Source organism: Nannospalax galili, unplaced genomic scaffold, assembly GCF_000622305.1.
Source record: "Nannospalax galili isolate Female #2095 unplaced genomic scaffold, S.galili_v1.0 scaffold126, whole genome shotgun sequence".
NCBI lineage: Eukaryota > Metazoa > Chordata > Mammalia > Rodentia > Spalacidae > Nannospalax > Nannospalax galili.
The window spans coordinates 1,226,957-1,251,057 of record NW_008355275.1 but is presented as its reverse complement, the minus strand read 5'-3'; the positions used below and the strand labels follow the sequence as shown (position 1 = coordinate 1,251,057).

Sequence of the window (24,101 nt, the reverse complement as noted above, 5' to 3'; positions counted from 1 at the left end):
CAAAGATTTCAAGGTCAGCCTCAGCTAGTTCAGTACTAGCCTGGGCTATACCCTGCTAAAAAAGAAAAAGAAAAAGAAAGAAAGAAGAAAGTGAAATGAAGGAAGGAAAGAAGGAGAGAAGAGGAAAGAGGAATCAGACTCAGTCACTTTAGAAACCTCTGACTTCTCTCTTCTATATTTCTCAGACAGCCAGGTAGTGCTCTGCCCCCCTCTACTTCCTGCCCCCCCTTACATTACAGACTACTGGGTCCATTTCTTATAACCTTTTAATGTTAGCCTTTTAATACTTTCCAATACACACTTTCAGTTGGGCAGTATACATATAATGTTTTCCTCATTATCATTGGTCCATCAATAAATACACAAAAACCAGAAAAAGTGGAAGTAGAGCTCTAAAAAATCAAAGTAACAATAGCAAAGGTCAGTATACGTACAGAACAATTGGCTGTCTTTGAAAAGTCAACACAATGGACTTACACAAAGATATACTTAGGACATAAATGTGAATGGACTCTGTTATTCTTGTTCTTAAGCACATTTTACTCTTCTAGAGAAGTTGGATATTTCTTCTACTTTGCTGTCACAAATGGATGTTGGCTATAAAATCAATTCTTCCTGTTATGGATCTCAATGTAAAACTTTTTGATAGGGTCTTCTGGAAACATCCATTTCATCTGACCTACAAAATACAGACTTGAAGGTATCCTTTGCCTCATTTCATTTCTACTCAAGTTTAATTTAAGGAAAGCCCTTAGGATCCACGAGCGATTTACAGTTGCTGGGAAAATAACATCTTATGTGCTCACGTTGGTTTATAAAATCATTAAATGTAGGCCCCCCCCCCTTTTAATGAGGACTAGTTAAATGATTTAGTCCAGGGCACCTGGCAAGTCATTGGTAGGAACAACAGAGAGTCAAATTGTGCTTCCAGAGTCATCACCATCAAACCAAATAATCTCCCACCCCAGCCCAATTGCTAGCAATGCCTAAAATCCATGTCTCTGAGACTTGCATTGCTCTCCTTGGGCCCCAGAGAGCATCTGAGGGTCAGGTAGAGCCTGGCATAGCCCTCTGTACTTGATCTAGGAGTGGTTTGCCGCATGAGGGGTGTTCATAGGCCCAGGACAGCTCTTAGAAGACAGGGACATTGTAACACCAGTGGAAGAAAGATACAGAATAGCCTGATATCCATTTTCTTTCAATTGGAAAATAAAAAGAAAACTAGGAGAAAGAAGGGTTTTTGAAAGTCATAGCAAGGATGGAAAGCCATGCAGTAGGCAGGGAAAGAGAGGGGAAGGAGGGTGGGTAGGAATTGCTGAAGCCGGGAACCAGTATTAGAATGTCTATACATCTCCTTTAAATAAAACCTTCAAATCTACTCTTAAGATAAACTCAAACCTGATTTAGGTGGGAAATATTTTTCACCTGTTTTTTTTAATTTGAAAAATATTAAACATACAAATTTAGACAAGTGACTTTCCTAGAAGCCTAAGAAAGGAGGCCTATTTTATAGGAACCCTTACTTTATAGATCTCATTTTTTTTCTATTATAGTCTTGAGAAGTTCCAAGAACAATGGAGTATCCTGACTACTGAATAACTATCACCAAAGACTTGCCAAGAATGTGAAAAATATGAGGTCAGAAGGTAACATGTTTATGTTTAACCATAAACCTGCTTATTGGATAATAAGCTTCCAATAGTGGGCAACCCTGTGACATTTTGAAGAATTCCTCAGGCAACTCATCCTGAGGAGCAACTAGCTTGTGAAGGTATCAGCAAACACATCTGTTAAAGTACCAGAACAGATTCCTCACCCTCCTTCAGCCTACGCCAATCTGCTGCTCATTCTCCACATGCTTCCAAATCTCTTGGCTTCTTTGTTTACAAGGTGTCAAAAGTCACTGCCATACTGTTTTAGGAAATCACTGATAGGGTCAGTCTTTATGAAGTAGGACCCCAAAAGTTGTAGGTTATGAAAACTTAATGTGACTTTTCAAAGCCATTTAGGAGAGAAAAAGGGTGGCCATTAAAACACAAAAGTGGCTGAAGCTCTTTTGCTCACAATTCAGATTCCAAAAAAGGACAGAAAACCTTTGGGCAACCTCAGAAACAACACAGTACTTCCTTCCTTGATCTTAAAAGCTGGGTGAGCCTGAGTGGCGCATAGGTGCTCTGACAGGAATTTAAAGAGGACCATTCTCAGATCATTCTGATGAGTTCTGGAGAACCAGGCCTTGCTGGTTTAGAAACTGAAGGATCAGAGCACAAAGGGCTAAGATGGAAGACGAACAGGTATTTATTATAAATCAACTTAAACCTTGATATGCTTCTGACAAAATAACCTAAAAAACATACTGAACGAAGGACCTCCAGGGTTTGATATTTCAAAAACATAGATAAATAGCTTACTACAGATAAATAGCTTTACCCTTGGGGTGTCTCCCAGAAGCATCTGAAAGTTTTCCAGGTGGGGAGGAGTAGTCTGTGAAAGAGGGCGTGTAACCAGTACACCTGAACCCCCACCCCGCTGGAAAGCAATGCCCAGGGATTGGGCTGCTAGAAAGGCAATATGGATCCATTCAAATGTCCTCTCAGGGACCAATCCCTCTAAGCCTTGGGGAATGTCCCTAGATGTTATCTGTTGCCTAGGACTTGGGTTACAGAGAAGGTTAGGTAAGGATCAGGTACATGCATTTGTTAGAGCCCATTCATAGCACACCCTGGGGATGCAAGGCCTCTAGGAAGGAACTGGAACAGTCAAATTCTGAATGAAGTTTTCTTTGGGCCCTCATTTCAGAAAGCAATGCTGCTTTTATAGATTGGAAGTGTCTTTAAGAAAAAAACACACAAAAAAAAACCCAAAAAGGAATAGAAAATTTTATGCTAAAAAAAAATCCCCAATAAAAACAATCAGTAGCACATTGCATCTGTTAAGGGTCCCAGCTCCCTATAATGGTGTAGCTCCATCTGTGGTATCTTTCCAGGTTAATAATGTAGGCATTACACCCCAATCTTCATGTCCACATTCTGCAGGTTTCGGGTCTCATCAGCTGTCATAAACTGGTCCGGAGTTTCTGATGGCTCCTTGTTCACTAAATGTACCATTTCCTGAGACTTGCTGGCCTCTCCATTAAGCTCACTTGGCTTCCTGTCCTCCACAGTCCCATTGCCACTGTTGATCACCAGCTTTTTCTTCTGCCCACACCTAGTAATATAAAAATGTCATATGAGAAAGGGTACATAATTAATCACTCAATCAATCAATCAATCAATCAATCAATCAATCATCACTGTGGTCAGCATCACCATGATCATCACTACAGTTTAGCATGGTCTTCACTTGTGCCAAGCACCAAGCATGGTACTGTCTCTGCTTTTTCTTCCTGACCCTTAACACCAGCACCTCTCAAAGTGAGGTCCCTAGACCAGTAGCAAAAGCACCATCTGGAAATTTTTAGATATGCAAACTATTAGCTTTCCCTAGATCTAAGGAACCAGAAACTCCAGAAGTGGGGTCCAGGATCCGATGTTTAATACCCTAATACAGCTTGACGTGGTAGCAAAGGCCTATAATTGCACCTACTCTGGAGGTTGAGACAGGAAGATCACAAGTTCAAGGTCTGCCTTAGCTACAGAATGAGTTCAAGGCCAGCCTGGGAACTTGGTAAAACCCTGTCTTCAAAACAAAAAGGAAAAAGAGTGCTGGGAATAAAGCTCGGTGTTAGAGCACTTGCCTAGCATACATGATGCTCCGGGTTCAATCCCTAGTACTGAAAAGTAACAACAACAACAAAACTGCCGTCCAAAAGGCTTCTCCCGCAGTCAACTTTGAGAATCAGGTGACCATGACTCTGGAAATCCAGTGCTGTTATTATCCCCCTATTACAGTTGAAGAAACTTTGGGGTGGGGTCTGAAAATCCAATAATCTTCCCAACTTAGTCAACAAGCAATGAAAGAGTTAAGATTCAAACCTGGTCTGTCTGACTAGCAAGTCCTGATTCTCCTTCCCCCATACAGTGCAAATGTTTGCCTCTCCTAAGCACCTCAACGGTTTTGCAGCCTCAGATAAACCATCAACACCATGATTACAAATCATTATGATCTGTGTATTCAAGAAAGTCCCGCTGCTTCCTGTGTCAGCCAGTAGTTTGTTGGCCTTGCCAGTATTACCACAGTATGAACGGAGAAGAATAAAACAACATTGTTCTAGAAGGATAAGGCCATATTGACGTTTTTCCTCTAAGGTTAGTGAACTTTCACATAGCCCTAGCTATAGGACATTTAATAACAACCTAAGATAAACCGTTTACTGCCACTTTAAGGTTTCCCAGCAACGTTACTTAAGATTTTAATACAGTAGGTCTTCCATGGAAAAGCTTGACTCTGACCTTATCTTTGTGACTTATGAGAGCATGGCCTGGCCCCTCCCAGCCAGAAGCTTCCTGCATCCTGTCACCTGGTCATTGCTGTACATAAAGCAGTTAGATTAGGCTAATTGATGAAGATAAAAATCACTTTAAAGATAGCTTCACAGCAATGAGGAGGCAGGGAAGAAGGAAAATGGCTGTGCATTATTAAATACCTCCTGAATTCTAGACAGGTACAAATAATTTCCTATAATCCTTACAAAGAAGCTATTCTCAGTTTATAGTAGTGGGAACTGAAGCGAAAAGTTATTTAATCATTTTCCTGAGGTCACACAGGAGTTGAGAATGACAAACTCAATATTCAGACCAAAAGACAGAGATCATTCTCTGCCTGACTCCGTCAAGGCTGCATACCATTTGGGGATCTGGAAACAGAATAAAGTCAGAACCCTTCACTTTGCTGCTGGATATTTGGAGGTATAGAGACAAAACCTCCATTATTTATGATCATGGTCCCTTTCCTGTAAGACTGCAAAGGCCATAAACTTTAATGTCCTGTTTGGGGAAATTAAAAATATACTGCTTCAACAGGGGGTAGAACCTGTATCTTCTGGCATAGGCTTTGAGAAGGGTGGAAGGAAAGATACTTAAACTGTGATGAAAATTAATGAGATCTGTGAACATAGGTGAAGTCTATACAGACAGTGGGGTGCATGGTAAAGATCAGGGCTTTGGGAAGATTGATTTGGAGCCCATACAGCTGTGTGACCTGAGGCAACTCACTTACTTTCTCTGAGCCTCAGTTTATGTTCCTGTAAAGTCAGGCTATTAGGACTATCAGTCTCACTGGATGGTGAAGAGTACTTGAAGCAGCCTTGAACTTACTAGATGAGTAGACTATTGCTATTTGTTGCTTTTATGGATTATGTGAGTTGAGAACAGTGGCTGGAACAGAGTAAGCATTCAGGAAGTGTGGTTTCCTGAATAGTTATTGATACAAAGACAGCCATATGCTATGAACACTGCTGGTTTCTTCTGGCTGCTTCTATTGGAACCATCCTGACAGGAATGACAATATTCTAGAGAGACACTTGTGTTATCCCTTGGGCCACCAGACTATTGGAGCAAAGGACCCCAAGAAATTAGAATGAACCCAGGAATCTCATGTTGAGAGAAAGAAAAGGCTAAGGAACTTGCCTTCAGAAAGAGCTTTGACAACTAGTGAAAGAGACCACCTTGTAGGACAGACTGGAGCCAGACAGTGATGGCTCAGCCATGAGCTGGGCAGATCACACTTTCATCAGAATTGCTTGCTATGTCTAACTCTTACCCTGTAGTTAACCTAAACCTCATGTCAGGACTCTGAAATTGGACTGGTGGGAGGACTGCCATTTGGCCTGTTCATGTGTTCCTCTTCCTACTGTGGCCAGTCAATACATGTCCTTTCTCTGCTTCTCACTGTTAACTTGTTTTGTTTTTAACTATTGAGAACAGGTGGCTATACCTAGATGCCAGAGCCCAAGCTCTAAACCAAACAACTCCAGAAACACCACTTGTCTTGTTTTGGTAAGATAACTTAAAGGCTGGAGGTAGGATGTTGCTTATATTAGTCCAAACTCTCAGGTTGTACATGTATTTTTTTTTAAGAAGAAAGTTGTCTAACTAAAGTAATTCCCATTTGTCTACTGGAGAGTTGAGAGGTAGAAGGAAAGATATTAAGAAAGTGCTATGTCAGTATAAAAATATGCCTGTGTGTGCAGGCAGGGCAGGATTAAGTTTACTGTTTTGAAAGTGGGTAATACTGGACCTGCAGAATGCAGACCTACTGTGTTGACCTTTGTATTACCTCATTGGTCTCTAGATTTCTGTGTCTCTATTATCTCCCTGAATTCTTTCAGAAAGCTAAGCCTGTGTCATGCAATGCCCATGGAGATCAGAAGAGGGCTTTGAATTGCCCTGGAGCTGGAGTTACAGACGGTTGTTAGTTGCCATGTGGGTGCTGGGAATTGACCCATCCTCTGAAAGAGCAGCCAGTGCTCTTAACTGCTAAACCATCTCTCCATCTCCAATAAGTACTTTAAAAACTTAAATTTTTTTCCCTCAGTTACAAGACTCAGGAAGGTAGGTGAGCACTGAGAAGGCTGCTGTAGACTAGAAGAGGTTGACTCTAAGGAGTCAGGTACTGTCCAAAGTCACACAGCAGTTGTCATTGTCATAATCAGGACTCAGATTTCCTAATTCTCAAGACCAGAGGTCTGCACAGAACCCTATCTTGCCTCTGTCTTCTCTTCCATGGACTTGCTGAGCCTGTAGCAAGCACAGGAAAGAGGAGCCAGCCCTGATAGAGAAGGTGAAGTGACCATCCTTGGGTGAGGAGCTAATGGCAATTGATAGCTGGGGGAGGGACAGGCAGTTTTCCCAGGATGTGGCCCCTGATAGACTGTCCATGCTATGGTGGATGGCCCTATACCCATGCACATATTGGCAGCACTAGGGTGACTCAGTGGATTTAAAAAGAAGTGTATAATGTTAGGAGGGAAAAGAGGTGGAGGGGAGGGCATCTGGAGTGGATTTGATCAAGATATATTATATTCGTGTGTGAAATTTTCAAATAATATTTAAAAAATATTTTATTTATTATTTTTTATTTTATGTGTATGTGTGTATTGCCTGCATGTAGGTAAGCGCATCCATGTCATGCAATGCCCAGGAGGACAGAAGAGGCTGCCAGATCCCCTGGAACTGGAGTTATGGATAGTTGTTAGCTGCTATGTGGATGCTGGGATTCAAACCCAGGTCTTCTGTAAGAAAAGCTAGTGTTCTTAACTGCTGAGCCATCTCTCCAGCCCCTCAAATAATATTTTTAAAAGAACAAGAAGAGTCTCCGGTGGCTATGCTAGCATCACTGCAGGAAGTCCCATGGATGGCACTATTCTAGGGTGCAGAGCCAGTTCAAGTGAGGATACATCACAGTGAGCTAGACTGCTACATAAGGGAAAGAAGACATTGCTTAAGCATGGAGATTTATTACTAAGCAGAGGTTTACCGAAAATACGATTATTCCTCTGAGAGTGAAGGCTGGTGAGGCCTGTTCTGCACAAGCGGCATAGAAATCTGCTTAAATCACTCCTGTGATCTGAAGCCTTCTCTGGCAAGGTCGTCATGCCTTTTCTTCTCTTCAGACACATCAGATAAATTCTTCAAGGGGAAGGCGCCTAAAGGCTGCTGCTGTTGGGCCTCATCCAATATCTACCAACACGACTGACTCCTGAAACAGCTTGCTCTTACAGGGAATGAATAGAACACAGAAAGATGTAAGTCAAGGAGTCTGGTTTCACGAAGAGCATGAGGAAAAGCTGTTATGGATTGTGTCAGGGGTGGGAAAGCTAAAGACATCATGGTCTCCCCCCACCCATCAACATCTTTAAGATGCTGTGATTTGAGAAGCACTTTGCTTTGGAAGCCCTTGTCAGTCCTGGGTGCCAGCATCAGTGACTGAGGCCATTTCATTATCATTCTTTCAACCATTGTTTCTAGTGCAATGTGCACTACAGTACATAGCAGCTGAATGGACTCCAGTAGTGTGTGTGTGTTTATGTACATGTTCATGTGTGTGCAGATGTATGTGAACCTGGGTGTCTGAGAATATGAAGGCCACGGGTTGATGTCAAATGTCTATGCAGCTGCTCCCCACCTTAGTTTTTGTGACAGGGTCTCTCATTGAACCTGGAGCTCACCAAATTAGGTAGACTAACTGGCCCACAAGCCCCAGGAATCCTCTTGCCTCTGCCTTCCCAGTGGTAGGATTATAGGCTCACATCACTATGACCAGCATTTCATGTGGGTTCTGAGGGTGAAACTCAAGTTCTCATGTGTGCATAGAGTATTTTTGTCTACTGAGTCATCTCCCCAGCCCTCAGTAGGCCTAAGCCTCGATTGTTTTAGAGAAGGGGCACAGCCTTCATTCTTTTTTTCTCTAGTTCCTCATCAATGCTAATAGTCATAGTAGTCGGCAAAAGATGTTTATTAAATGAATCCTTTTGGCAACTCCATTTTCCACCAAACTTTCTTTGATGAGAAATGCAATGCTCAAAGCAGAAAGGCCCCTGCCTTCCAAAAGGATTAGAAATGGGCTGTTAGCTTTAAGAACACAGTACACATTAAGGGGCCTCTGCAGCCGTTAACCACTCTTTAGCAGCGTGGCAAATCTGTTTTCAATTATCAAATCAGGACACAGTAATTTATGGCATCAAGCAGTTACTTTCCCAGTGAGACGCTAGCTGAGCCAGTTTCTGCCTATCCCTGTTTGCCTGTTGCTAGGTGATGGCTGGCCTAGGGAGGTGGGTAAGAGAGACCAGGAGGCCTCTTCTCTGCTGCTAAGGAGACAGGGAGTGTCATGGATCGAAACAGCCACAATGTGCAGACTTCGGCTGCTCTCAAGGACAGCTGAGAAGCTTCTGGGAGGGCTCCCCACATCAACAGCATCCAGGACATCTCCATGGCAACATGTGCAAAGCTTATGGACTATATATGTGAACAAAATGATTCGTTCTAGGGTCTAGAATAAAAGGCTGAGTTCAAACAATAGGAAATTCATATTTAATTGAACAAAAACAATACAAGAGAAAACAAGGAAGCCAAAAGGAAGCATAAAGACTCTTTGTAAGGGCTTCCCCTGCTCACATTGTTTAAACAGAACTAAAGATAAATCCCTTCCATGCAGTCATAGGAGCTCACAGGAGGTCTCTGAGATATCCTCTAGGTTTATTTTCCTTATGTGGTCCATGCTCATGACTAGTATTTTTCTTACTCTCCCAAAGGAATAGGTGGTAACAGAGCGATTTGACCTTACCATAGCACTTTTTTATGTTAATTTTTTAAAAAATTTAAAATATTTTTATTATTCCAAAGAGAGGCAATTTTTAACACATTTTCCAGAAATAACTTAAAGCAGGTTACATAAAAGTGTACATACAATGAAGTTTAAGGGAAGGAAAGTAGGAATAAGAAATCAAAGACTAAAGGATTTGCCAACATGGGGTCAAGTTTGGTAGACTAATGAAGGTTTCCATTAGCTCTGTTCTTTTTGTTTGTTTGTTTATTGGGTTTACTAACAGAGCATAGGGTGGAGGTTTATTTACAGAAGAGTGCCCCCCCATTTACAGCTGCACTGGAAAGTCCACACTCAAATATAGATCCTGTGACCTCCTGACAGCCTCACAAAATGGTGAGAGAGGTGCCTCATGGCGTTCTCAGCTTGTATATCCTTAGCCCTCCCCCACATGTAGCTAAGGTTGACTGATTAGGTGGGAGGGGTAACTGACTCCACCTCTATTCCTTGATGAGCTGGAAAGGAGGTGTGACTATAGCTTGCCAACATAGTGGTCAGACACTTCCAGGTAACACCCCACCCCTTCCTCTGGTTTTTTTTATTGATTTTTTGTGTATTTCATACATCTCAATCAGTCTTAATCATCTTTATACCCCCTTCCCCACCGGAATCTTTTTATAGCCCCACCACTGGAATTCATACATTCTGTCATTTGTCTTAAGGTCTATTGTGTCAAGTGAGTGTCCTTGATGTTCCTCAGTGCAAGTCCATCCACTGAGGTCTAGCCAGCCTATCTCGAGTCCCTTGCTTTAGGAAGATCAGCTCTTCCTCACCTAGCAGTAATCAGTTGTCAATATTTCTTCAGCTGAGATTGGGGCCTGCTGCCCATTTCCCCTGGGTTTCTGTCCTGGGTTTTTGTCTGCTTGAGCCTACATGGGTCCTGTACAGGCTGTCTTTATCAACTCTGAGCAGCATAAAAGAGTATTATTTGATTTCTTCAGATACTTAGACTGTAAAGGCTGTTAGGCACTGAAAATTGTTGCTTATTGTTTTTTGGAAGGCAACAATAGAGCATGTAATTTTCTCTAGTCTTCCCCCAATCTGAGGTATTTTCTGGCCTGTGAGATGATTTAGAGGCACAGTAAAGGCAGTTTGCTTTGGAAACACGACTTGTGCCTTGTAAGAAGCAATCTCAAGGTTTAGTTATAAAATGTTGACTGTCCACTACAGATGCTTGGAGAAAAACAATGAATCTTTACAGTGTCTGGGAAGGAATTTAGACTTCTACCCTAAAGTTGATTTCTTCTGTGCTAGAACTACTATTTCCTTCATTTCACCTTAGGTAGAATTATTTTTGGAGGTTTGCCATAACTCAGTCAGGTAAATACCATGTAAATAGCTTTCAAAATGCTAACCTTTTGTTAAGGTAGGGAGAGAGGGGCTTTTTTTATTTATTTTTTTGTGCACCCCAAACAATCTTATTCATCTTTATACCCACAATCCAAACGGCACCCTCCCATAGCGCCCCCCCCATACACCCTGGAGCCCATATACTCTATCATCCCTGTTGCTGTCCACTGTGTTGTCAGTGCCCCTAGCAGTTCCCCAGCACAAGTCCATCCCCTGAGTCTAGTCAGCCTATCTAGAGTCCCTTGTTTTAGGAGGATTTTTAAGGATATACAAACAGCCGATTTTGCCCATTCTGTGGAGTTGTCAATTTGCCTAAGGAAAATTCACCATTTTTCCATAGACTTTACTGTTAGGAAGCTTTTCCTAGGAAATACCTTTCCTTAGTTACTTCAACTAAAACTCCTAGAAAATACAAATAACATCTTTTACAAAACAAACAAGCAAAAGAGAATCAATGCCCACTTTGGGCGAAGATTCTAGAAGGTTCCATAGGCTTCAGATGTTCTAAACAGAATGACCAATTCCAGAATATCTATACAGCATTTTCTGGGTAATAAAAGAACTTGGAAAATATTTGTGTAGTGAATCAATGAATGAGCATATACTTGATTTCCCTTCTGGTGAGATATTCTGTAATTTTTATTAGAGTCACCATGAAAAACTGAAGAGCACTAAGATATTGCCTCTGTTTAAAAGCAGAGAATCCAAATAATCACAGATGTCCTATTTCTTTAAAAAATGGAACAGAGCAGAGCTTCTTAAAGTATATCATGCACAGGACTCCCTGGGATCTTGTTTAAGTACAGGTTGTGATACCTGGTGTCAGGCCAGAGACTGAGTGCCAAGCTCCTAGGTACCAAGGCTGCCAGTTGCAGGGACTACAGTCTGAGCAGCAGGGCTATGTTACATGATGCTCTTCAATGTGGAAGGACACAAAGAGTCTTTTCTTACCTTCTCCTACTGTTAACAGCAATGCAAACAGCAAGAATCAGAGCCAGGGCCAGGAGGGATGCCAGGATGATGAGCCATTCTGGTGTGAGTGAACCAAAGGACATGTGTGAGCTTTGTAAAGTCAAACATACAATTTAAAAAAGGACCCCTAATCAGCATCATAGAGAGTTCTGACCAAAAGGTCCAACCCACATCTAGATCATTCTAAGACAGAGATTTGGGTGAAAATATTAATCTAACAAGTCTCTTGTATTAACCTTTTATCATCCGTTAAGGTTCTCAAATCCTGCCAGAAGTAGTATGTTTCCCAAAACATAGAGAATGACTTGTTGAAGCCTGCAGGTGCTTTTGGTGAAAAGTTGTTAAGTAAATTAAAGCAAATTTATGCTTTTCTTGAAAGGAACACTCCACATCTGTGTAAGAGCACCTGTCTTATATTCCATCCAGACATAAAGATGAAGGTCACAGTCTAGTGGGTGAGGTAAAGGGCATTCCTATGAAAAGAGGAAGGAGGGTGGATTTCTGCACTCATTTGAGAGTCACTGGACTCCACAACAGACTTCAAAACATCCATTTCTTAAACAGTTATAATTCTAGAAACTTATAGAGTCTCAAAGTTAGCTATAAAGATGTCCATTACTATGTTATTTATTATAATAAAAGCTGAAAACAACCTAATGTCCAATAGTAAGAGATTATATAAATAAATTAGGATTTATCTATGGTATTATGTTACAATACAAGGGATAAGTATTTAATGACATGGAAAGTGGAGACAAACATCAGAGTGTATTGACCAAACAGTATTATGGTATTTTTGTAAATGAATTACAAAATGTCAGGCAGAATAGCTATTAAAATTGTAGCTACAGTGCTTCTGTGTGGTGACACAGATAAGTGGTTTTTATTTCACCCATTTTGCCAAGCTGCATTATCTTTTCAAAAATTATTTTTATTTTATGTCTATAAGTATTTTGCCTGCATGTATATAAATGCACCACATGCAGGCAAACCCACAGTCCAGAAAAGGGCATTGGATCCCCTAAAATTGGAGTTACAGATAGTTGTTAGTCACCATGTGGGTGTTAGGAACTGAGCCCAGGTCCTCTGCAAGAGCTGCCTGTGTTCTTAACTGCTGAGCCATCTCTCCAGCCCCCAAATTGTATTTTCTAAAGTTTCTTTGATGATTATGGACTCCTTTTGGACTAATGAAATATCACACACACATGTCAAAATCAGGCTTTAATAGGATTAAAGTGTGACTAGACAAGTTGAATCAGTGCAGTTGTATGCAACAAACTAAGGCCTGAGAAAGAAGAGAGGTGGAAAGTCGGTTACTGTCCACCTCTCCTTGGGAGTCCTGCTTTCTTCCTCCTTCCAGCTGTAACTCCCCTTCAGCTCCCCTCAAGGAGGCAGGGACAACAGGAAGGTGCCATTTCTGTTCTTCCTCTCAACCTGCCTGGCCTCCAGCCCTCTCACTAGAAATGGGAGGAATCCTCCTGCCTGAGAACAGCACTTCCATTCCCCTCCCATTCCTCCCTGGAAACCCACTCCCTCTCTCTAGATGTCCTGCCTTCTAGGGTGGTCAGCACAGTGAAGCAGAGGAGCAGGGCACATGCCACATTCTTCTCCTTCCCTAAGGGATGCTGGTTTGGAGACCACCAAACAAGAGAGAATTAAAAGGGTGATTTACAATGCTAGGGGAACCTTCCTTTGTGGAATATCCCTTTACATATGCTCAGTTTTGACCCTAAGTCAAATGATGAATCTGCATCAAAGGCCTTAAATCTTGCAATATGGGAAAGCCAACTGTTCCAGCCCTCTGGCTGCACATGTAATAATTTTTGAAAAGTTTCTTCTGGCCAAATCAATCCATCATCCCTTCAAGGAAAAGTAGTTTGGGGACCAGAAACCTCTTTTCACTCCACCCAACACAGATGGCTCTGTATAGCCTCCTTGCTTACACTATACAAAGAAAGTTACATACTTCACCTCCAGTCCCAGAAATGCAGGGGAAACTGGGTTGGGACGTAGGTGTGGCAGTGGGGTCTGCTGGGTGGTCATTCGTGTGGGAAGGATGCTTTAGTAACTAACACTGCACTTTTTTGAGGCAGGCCAGAGACAGGCCTCAGTGTGAGCTCATCCCACCCATGGGACCTGGAGGAGCTGGGGAAAAAAGGGAGCTCTCTTCTTTCCCACAAAGAGGCGTTAATACCCTCATTTATTCTTAAACTTGTAAAGAGGGATGATCATGTTCAAGGGCTGTGCATTTGATTTGACTGGGTCTTTTCTTCCTTCCTGGGACATTCTGAGAAACTTGTTTTAAACATCTTTTATTTGTTTGCTTCACAGTGGGACACTCACCTGGGATCTGAGGTTTTCTCACAGGACCAGAAGTTGTGTTCACTCCACCTTCTTGACTCCCACTAGAGTGTCCTGAGGGGAAAAGCAACAAGATTTTTCAGCCCAAGTTTGGAATATATGGCAGGAGCTCCTTCCAGAGCAGTGTGCTGGGCCACCCTCCAACAGCTGCCTCACCAGAAACTATTAATAGATTTAAGTCACAGATATTTATAAAGTGTTACACAAAAGACATCATCCCCTCCCCCAAAACAGTTCAGTGTGACTAAGCTAAGACTTGGAAATGTTATTTTGTCTCAAGGAACATGACATTTTCAGGAGCAGTGATGAGTAGTGTTAGTGAGCTCCAAAGCTGGACAGCCTGGGTTTAAGTCTTAACTCTACCCCTTGCTAGCAAACTGTCCTTGTTTGTTACCTTCTTTAAGTCTTGGTTTTCTCACTTATAAAATGAGAATCATAATCGAATCCACTTCATTGTCATCCTACAGAGGCTTGAAGAAGCATATGACAGTGTAGTTATATGTAGTTATTAGTTTCTGTGTTTGAGATCTTGCTACTCTCAGTATGGGCCCCTAGACCAGCAGCATCATCAACTGGGAGGTTACCAGGAATGCAAAATTTCATGCTTCACTCCAAACTTACAGGATCAGCACCTTCATTTTAATAAGATCCTTAGGGAATACACATGATTCAGAAGGTCCAAAGTGAGTCTAAAATTCACATTCAACATTAAGGAAGCCAATATGAACACCCAAAACTAAGGATTTTGGTGGGAAGTTATAGCCTTTCTTGTCTCTAAAAAATTAACAAGTACATTAGTAAAGCATATAGAAAAAGGCATATTTTCTACTGCTAAAAAGCAAAAGGCTTCCTAAAACAAGAGAATCTAGATAGGCTGATTAGACCTCAGTGGATGGACATGCACTGAGGAACGTCCTGGGACACTGACTAGATACTGTGGACCTTAACATGGATGACAGAGTATGTGGTTGCCCATATAGGGGTATAAAGATGATTAAGATTGTTTGAGATATTCTGTATGAAATACACATAAATTCAATAAAAACAAAATTTTAAAGAAGCAAAATAAGGAAATGAATAAAAAGCCCAAATTGGAAGGAAGCATTGCAACCACTAATGCAAAGCTAGAGGGGTGGCTCAGTGGTTAAGAGCACTGGCTGTTCCTCTAGAGGACCTCCATTTGTTTTCCAGCACCCAATCGGCAGCTAACACTAGCCTGTAGCTCTGAGTTCTAGGGGGATCTAGACACCCTCTTCTGACCTCTGCAAGCATTGTATGCACATGGTACATCTACATACATGCAGGCAAAAACATTCACATACATAGAATAAAAATAAAGAGAATTTATTAGAAAAACACTGGTGTCTTATCAAAATGAGGAAGATGTCACATTTTAAAAGAAACTTCCAGGGTTTGTGTTTTCATTCTTTTGCCACTCCTTGACACAAAATAACAACCTGTTACAGAATCCTGAAGGCCACAGAGGGGAAAAAACTGAGTAAGATTGTTTGGCTAATCCATTGACTAAGATGGCAGGGCTTAAAAGAAAAGTTTTTCTTAGAGGGTCAAACTTTAGACTCTGCAGAGTATTGAAATCTAATTATATAGAATGGTTCCAGTTCATACAATTTGATGTGCTTATTAAAACTCAAAATGCAACAAAGCAAGTGTTTGCCAGGTGTTTGACTGTTTCGACATACCCCATTGCATTATGATGGTGGCCTTTCACTTCACAGATCTCAAAGGAGTCCAAGGCACTTTTCCCACAGGTTTGCGCATGCACAAGTCATGGGATATCAGCCCTCTAAATTGGAGAGCTTTAGCCTTGGAAACCACTGAAGAGGTAAAGTTGTGCTCCCTGGTCTCTTTTGTCTGACTCATAGCAGCCTTTGAAATTTGAAAGGGAGGCCATTAATAGATCATAATCTCTTTATTTTCATTTTCCCAAAAAGTGCTCCCAGCAAGGAAAGATCTGGGTGTGTGCACAAGATGAAACCTTCCATTTGAACAATAGACAGCTGCACAGAAGCCAAACAAAAGAGACCAGCTCCCGCCCACCTGCTTCTCACTTTAAGCAAAAGCAGAAGAAGATGGACAAGAGACAGCAAGCTTTCCTTGTGCCTGAGAGGTCCATAAATCCAACCAGGCTAGGCCAAGTCTGGAGAACAGGTTCTACAGAGCAGGGCACTAGACACACCAGTTGGGAGATGAGGCCCAACCCAAGAAGTGGGCATAGAGTTCACTCAGTTGGCTTCAACTGTGAGAAAGACAGTGGAGGACAGAGCTCCTCAAACTTTACTGTGCACTAAAGCACCTGATAGAAGGACTTAGTAAAATGCAGACCCTGATCCAGCGTGTCTGGATGGAGCAGAGCTTAGGCATTTCCAGCAAGCTCCTATATGATGTCTCTGAGGCTGGTCCACAGACTACACCTAGAGTAGCAGGGATCTCCTGGTTTTAGGAATTCTGCCTTTCCCTGTTTCCAAAATCCTCTCACATTCCTGATACCTTGTATTCCTCACTAAAAGTAGGAAGTCATTGAAGCAGGCGATACCATCTTTCTTTTTACTAGTGAGGAAACTAAAGCTGGGAAAGGTTGAGTATGCTACCTAAGGACCCTAGTGGGCTTGAAACATCTGTCTCTACACCAGTATTTCTAATGAGCCCTATGTCCCAGGGCGCCTACATCAAAGGGCTATTATGGAAGCCACCATTTAAATATCCATTCTCAGATTTGTTGGGGACAGTGCTTCCCCAATTTAATCACATAGCAGAGGGTGGTAATGTATACAGATTACTTAGCTGCTATGGGCCACATGGAGTTGCAATGTTCAGGTGCTCATAGTTGGAAGCACCAGGAGACACTCTCTGTGACCCCAGCATTACAGGTCAGAAATAAGTCGACTTCATGTCAGACTTTACTGCCTGGAGTAACATTTGCAGGGGTGTGATCTGAGTCATGGCCAAGAAGAATCTATTTAATAATGCATGCCTGGCAGTAATTATGGTCATTATGGAATTTTCCTCTAGACTAAGCTTAGGAAAGGATTCAATACGAGACCTCAGGCTTGAAACCTGGCTCCATCACTCACTGGCCATATCAACTTGCCAGGCGGTTTACCCTCCCTTATCTTTGTTTCCTCATCTGTAATATGAAGATAATGACAGTACTTATATACACCATAGGGTTTGTAGGATAATTAAATGAGTTCATTTTAGATGAACTTTAAATTACTGATATTAGCTATTCTTTCCCTACAGAAATAGCAGTTCCATGTGATCCAACCTAATATGACGTACTTTGCTCAATCTTTCTAGAACTCAGTGAATTATCAAGTGCTAGCTATTTTATCAAGTACCAGTAGTTATGCTAAACCCTTTCCATATAGTCACTCTGTCATTTTCATTCATTCATTCTGTCCGGAAGAATGTCCTGTAACAATTATTACCTCAAGTTTTTTAGTTAGGACATTGAATTTCAGACCCTATAATCATGTTGCTGAATTTATATGTGGAGAAACTAGGATCAAACACAGGCTATTCTTTTAACAGAGTTCTTTTAGTCATCCTGGCATAGGGTGATGTTAAATGGGGGCCCTGCTTGAATTCTTCCCGATCCTTTGAGATGGAAGCTCTTTTTTTCTAAAGCAGTTCTCAAAGTGTAGCTCCTATCCCAATGGTATCAGGATTACTGAGAAATTTATTAGGCATACAAATACCTGAGCTCCACCCCAGATCTACTGAATCAGAAACTTCAGGGTGGGGTTCAGAAAAGTGACTTAATAAGCCCTCCCTGTGACTGTAATACATGATTTTTTTTTAAGTAAGTGTGAAATTCTTCTCTAGAGACCCTGACTCATACATCATTGGCAACCATCAGGATCAATGATTATAATAGTAAGTTACTAAAGAATTCAAACTCACCAGCTGACTCATATCCTTGAGTCACAGTGTGGGAACCCCCGCTGGGGTCTCTGCCTGCATCTGTGTCTCCTGGAATGAGCAAGAAAGAAGGTCAGTACTGTGTGTCCCCTCATGCTGCCATCCGCATTTCCTTGGGTTGTGGTTTCATAAAGCCATCACGATGTATAATCTGCTAAAGGAAACCAAGAAACCACTGCTCAGCACCTAATCCACTGATAAGTAGGCTAGGGCCTTAATCAAAATGAAGGAAACTGAGGTAGCATAGGCCATCCAGGATAACCATTAAAAGTATGAGTAGAAATCTAAGAATGGTGGCAAGGAACAGTCAGAAAGGTATCATGATGCTTCCACAGAACTGAATTTGGAACCAGACACTATGCTCTTTAAAAAAAGAACTGGACTTTGAGATGTGGTCACTGGAAACCGGTGAGCTCTGGCTCAGATGATGAGACATGGAAAGAGGTTTCTCTGAGTCTGCAGTAAAAGAATCTTAGGAATTAATGAGTCAAAGAGTCAAAAAGAAAAGTAAACTATTTATGCAGAGGGTAGGGAAGGAAGGTCGAAAGTCAGTGAAAAAAGAAATGGTGAAATAACACGTGAATAATACATCTCTGGATAGTAGAATAAGTTCCAATAATATTTTTTTCCAGAAGTTGCACCTGCATTTACAACAATAACAGTTAATATAATCCCATTTTATCAAACATCAATCACCAGAAAGTTTTAGGTTAAAGAATCAAATTCAAGAATGGCTAAATTTAAATCCCAAGGTCAAGTCTTACATTCAGCATCTGGGAAGCTCTCTGACTTCTCCCCCTTACCCAATACCACTTTTCAAAAGTACACTGCAATCTTAAAAAAAAAAAAAGTAAATATACATACATAGAATCAGGATTCATAAAACTGTTACAGTTCACTATGAAGGGGCCCAGAAAGAGTATATAATAAGCTGGTCATCACTAGTTCTCTGATGAGGAGAGGCAGAGGTTGTTTGCCACTGCCCACAACCTTCCTAGCAAGAGACTGCTTTATTCCTTGGCTGATAGAATCACAAAAAATAGTACTTGCCTGAAATACTGCACTGAGAGTCCCACCACCAAAATCACCACCATCAAGCCCATCACCACCATTGCAACCGCAAGTCCCACCACCAAAATCACCACCATCAAGCCCATCACCACCACTGCAACCGCAAGTCCAAATGAATTAGTTCTTTACATTAAGCACAAAGATTGAGAAATATGTACGGACAGATGTACTTATGTGAATGTTTTGGAAGAAAACAAGGAATGGAAATCAGGTCATTTACTAAGCACTGCATTAACAGAGAACTATGGAAAACTATCCACACGGCCTCCTCACTTACACTGAGTTAGATGGGGACTCAGTTCATGTTAAATGCTAATTTTTCAGAATGTGTTTTATTTGCTAACAATCAGACACTGTAAGCAGCCTAAGACACTGTAACCAAGGTTGTTGTCTTAAATTTAAATCCATTAGGTTGCATGACCGAGTTCATTTTGGCATGAGAAAGTTCGTGGCACTCTTGCATTTATTTCTCCAACAGGAAACTAACAATAGAACTTGGAGGTTTTAATAAGGAAGAGTAAATTACTAATAAGGGTGCTTAGCAAAAACCTTAGTAATGAAAAAGACCTTGGTCTTGCCAATACTGCTGAAGTCTGTATTTCTAAAACTCCTTTTCTAGAAGTCCTGGGATGGGCAGCCAAAGGAAACAGGCCAACCATTTGACATCCTGGGTTTCTTTTTCCTATATCAACCAGAGCATCATCACCACCATCTGTTTTGCATATGAGATTCTCATAAGATCATTTTCTTCCTCTCTATTTGGGGGGGGGGGGGGGGAGTGGAGGGGGTAAAGCCTTTTCTGTAAAGGCGTATTATTGAAAGTAACTAATCTTTAATGTGTTAATGATCAAGTAGCAAGAGGCACCAGGAGTACAGGTACTAGAAGGCCAGAAGGAGTTTCTAGCTTTTCAGGCACAGAGAGCATTTTCCATTTCCCGTTTCTTTAGTGTTAGTTTCTTAATACAAATGGAGAAAGAAAGAAAAGTAATGAGGAAGATTGCTTATTTGAGAAGAAAAGTCTCATTCAGGCTTCCTGTCATACTCCACTCAATAAGTCAACTCTTTGCTATTATGATAGAAGACAAGGCTCCTATTTGTTAACAGTAGATTAAACCAGGAAGTTTGAAGTGCCTCACAATACAAAAGGTTTCTCTGCCAACCCATCACCAAAAGTACAATTGATTAATCCATCAGCAATAAAAGATCGTTTCTGAGTAAAGATGCTAGCATGTGGAAGTCATTTGCATACTGGATAAAGCCTTACCAAAGAGCACATACTGGTTGAATCAAATGAAACTGGTAATAGTCAACTATTTTTATCCACAAACATATCTTTCATATGATTCAACTTGATATATCACAAGATGAGGAAAAGATAAAGCAAGAAATTCCACCATAACCAAGTCACAAAAATAAATGGAAATTACATTGGGAAATGGAATTGTTATTTTATCTCAAATAAATCCAAGTTTACTGGCACTAGAATTGATGACCAAGGATGAAAACCATTCCCATGGCATGAAGTAATCTAACCACAGCCTACACAGAAAATGTCCCCCATAATAAGAAAAATATATGTTGTTTCTCCAGAGAAGCAAGCCAGATGACAAAAGGCCAAATTACCTGGTAAGGAGACATCAACATTAAAGTTGGAATCTGCAGCAGCAGTAACTTCGGTTTCTCCAAAAGCCCCAGACTCCACAGGGGTCACTGGGGTGAAAGTCCCATTTTCCTTTATGTCTGGGTAATGAGGGGAATGGCCTTCCAGGGAAGTAGTTGGGTTTTCAGGAAGACTTCCACCTCTTCTTCCATCTTTGTCACCACTCCTAGCTGTGAGGAGGTGGAGTCAATGATAAACCCACACCTGCAAGACCGCCACCCACCATGGGCTTGTCTTCAGAATGCGAAGTTGCCGCAGCATCTTTCCACTTGTTATCCAAGAGCAAAAGCAAACAGTATTGAAGAAAACCAAGATTTTGCTAAAGATAACAGCTGGACATCACTCAACAGTGGAGATCTTGGTGACTACTACCTAGACCAGGCATTTGTTGCACTATCTGCCCAAATTATTAAGGAAGCTAATGACACTATAACAGTGAAGTCAACTTGGGTATTACAACAATTTGAGCTCTTCCTCAATTGGATCCACTTCTGAAGAAGTGGACGAAAAGCATCATTGGATTGAAAGACAAAATTACTCTGCCTGCAATTGGAATAACAAGTGCAAGATCTCAAAGACCTGAGTCGATTAATCTATTCTTTTCTTTATTAGATAGGCACTGCTTTTTAGCCCCCAGCACCGTGAAGATGTGGTCTAGAAGACACACTGGAAATCAGTTTAATGCAATTGGTATCAAAGATATCTTATAAAAACAATAATTATTTATAAACCAAACTACTAATGCTATAGTTTAAGAAATTTAACAGGTTTTAAATTAAGCAATATAGTTTGCACTGACTACACAGTGGTTTCTAAGAGGTCTACAAAGGAGAAATTCAGAGACCACCACCAGACAGGCACACCTTTTGATCAAAACTAAACGTATAAAAACAGCAAACTAATGTACCACCACCAAAGACACCACAAAGTACCCCATAACTTATTCATTTCTTATTAAGAGCCCAAATCAACTGTGCTATAATCCTTACTGCTGGGTGGTGGAGTGGGAGTTGTTTGGTGGTGTTTATCTTCTTCCACTTCTCCATGTAATGTAGAGATGCTCTGAGAATGACTTTGCTCTGTTTCAATGAGGGATGAAGCCAGTGTTAATTTGGAGCCATGATACAAGTCCTCTGTTATCCACTAGTAAGGAAGACCTAGGTACAGGATGTCAGATGGACAGATGTGCAGGGAAGATAATATTTGTGCATTCCCTTGCAGCTGATTGATAGAAATACACAGAAAAATTATATTATGCCCCTAATTGGTTCTTTTGCCTCTCAATAAAGTATCACAGTAATGCCTGAGCCAAAACTTTGTCTACCCTGGACCATCTTAATCCCAGTGCTGTACATTGTTCCAAGGAGAACCAAGGAACACAGAGAAATGGAAAACCAATGCCTGAATTTCAGTGTTCCCTCTACCACTCAGAGCCCCTAACTGTGGTCATAAGGAAAACAGATATTGTAGAATATCTGTAAGTACAAAAGAGAAAGGAGTTCATCTACAATAATCCTATCAATTGACTCAAAGCAAGTTTATAAGGAAATACACAGATCCCTTCTAGTGCCCATTAAATTTAAGTTACCACTTCATTGTTAGGGTTGTAGTCTCTCCTGTAGTAGGGTTTTGCAGCACCAATGAAACGCTTGCCAGAGCAAACACAGGGCCCTCAGTGACATATATCAATTTGAAATTGAAACATTGCCCATATCTGAAATCACTTTGACTGTTCTGAGTTCATTTCTTTTGTGCTCTTCCAAGAAAGGCACTGACCTCTGAGTTGCAGGTGCAAATGCTCCATAAAACACACCCATAAGCTCTGTCCACCATCAAATAACAATTATAACCAGGAGAGAGACATTCACTAAATCCCACACCCAATATTAGAATTAAAGTCAATGGTAACACAAAATGGAATACAAGTCCTATTTGTAGGCTTATGTATATCTTCTTTGATGCTTAACACTGTGCTATTTACATTGATGAGAATCAACATACGCTCACTGATTTTTTCCCCTAGACCTAAAGGGCTTCCACAAAGGACTCTGTCTATTATGTAGATCAAGCAGTGAAATGAAGCCTTCTCAATTTGGGATTTCTTTCATAGTCTGCCAAGAAATTATGAATGACTTCAGGCTGATCCCTGGGCTATCATAGTTGTACATATGATGGAAATTAAGGCTACTAGAAATTTCAGATAGCTTCCTAGCAGATGTTTAGTGATATAAAAATATATTAATAAATGGTTCTTTTTGGTTCCAGGGACTCCAACACCTTTGTCAATTGTTAACAACACATCTTGTCTGTCGTCTGAATGATAATGTGATTTCCCTACTCTCTGTGATTATCTGGCTCTCAAAATGTCTTTTTACAATAATGAAAGCAATCCTGCCTTGGCTAGAGGAAGGATGGGAATCCAAAGAGACTGTCACTTAAAGCACATAGACCCCACTATTCCAGTTGTCTTCAATGTCACTGACATGACAGCACAGAGAAGGTCTCATATCCTTTTGTTAACAGAGTTATTGACTCTGAAAGGCACCAAGAATGAAGATAAACTCAAGTTTAAAGAACCCCAAAAGAAATACAAAGAACAAAACAGATTCACAGCCCCAGGATGAGCTGAGCCACATAGCAAAGAATGCACCTTCACCACCAAATGCAACATTTCAGCAAGTGAGCGAGAGCTGAAGTCAGAAGGCAGTCAACAAAGAGGCTGCGTGCCATCATCCTTACGAGTTGTCACTGAAAGAGGTCCTGTCCTGTCCAAGTGTTCCACCAAATGGGTGTTTGGATCTGCAGTAGGCTGAACTGTTGTGCTATGACTGGATTCTGTGTCTGAAGAAATTAAATTGGTGTTATTGCTTTATTTCCCAAGCCATTACCCAAGGATCATTTATGTTTTATAGCCAAGCAATTTACATTCAGCCTGCTAAGAGGAAAGAAAGCACATATTGGTTCAGATCTTCAGAACTAGGATTAAATTTTTCAAGATTATCACAGGAAGTAAGTGGCTTTCATTTCAGGGCAGAGCTACATGAAAGCTATCACTTTTGTTTGTTCGTTTGAATTTGTTTATCTGAGCCCCAAAAGATGCTGTATGAGCACATGATGGGGTTCAAAAGCCTTTCAGAAGTACAGAAATGTATCCCAAATGTGACTTGCTTCATTCCAACACACACACAGTCAGACATATGGAGACAAGTCACAGTCACTCTATTCAAGCATCATTTTTCCACTCCCTGCTCACCAGGCAAAACAAACCAAAACAGAACTCCAAGAAATATTTGAATAGCCAGCTTCCCTTATTTAGTCCTTTTTACTTTCACAAAATAAGCATACAGAAATCAAAGACATTAACCTATTACCCAACACACTGAGGTGGAGGTGACAGGAAGGACCCATAGGCAAGAAATAAGAATCATTCTTCCCCAAAACACAAAGATAAGGAGTCTTGGGAATTTACTACATATATATATAT

At 41.0% G+C, this 24,101-nt stretch overlaps 1 protein-coding gene across 7 annotated transcripts in view; it reads right to left on the bottom strand.

Moving 5' to 3' along the window:
- Positions 1 to 248: 248 nt before the first annotated feature.
- Positions 249 to 24,101, bottom strand: part of Cd44 (CD44 molecule (Indian blood group)) — a 91,944-nt gene continuing 68,091 nt past the window's right edge. For 4 of the 7 annotated variants that reach the window (XM_008852372.3, XM_029555707.1, XM_017802999.2 and 1 more), the window contains 7 exons: positions 23,357 to 23,458; positions 21,607 to 21,696; positions 20,581 to 20,787; positions 17,869 to 17,937; positions 13,927 to 13,998; positions 11,563 to 11,641; positions 249 to 3,207 (listed from right to left, as the gene is read on the bottom strand). In XM_008852372.3, the coding sequence (XP_008850594.1) occupies positions 3,003 to 3,207; positions 11,563 to 11,641; positions 13,927 to 13,998; positions 17,869 to 17,937; positions 20,581 to 20,787; positions 21,607 to 21,696; positions 23,357 to 23,458 (824 nt within the window). In that variant the 3' untranslated portion in view covers positions 249 to 3,002. The remainder of the gene's footprint in view (positions 3,208 to 11,562; positions 11,642 to 13,926; positions 13,999 to 17,868; positions 17,938 to 20,580; positions 20,788 to 21,606; positions 21,697 to 23,356; positions 23,459 to 24,101) is intronic. The other 3 variants (XM_029555708.1, XM_008852377.3, XM_029555709.1) reach the window with 2 other exon arrangements.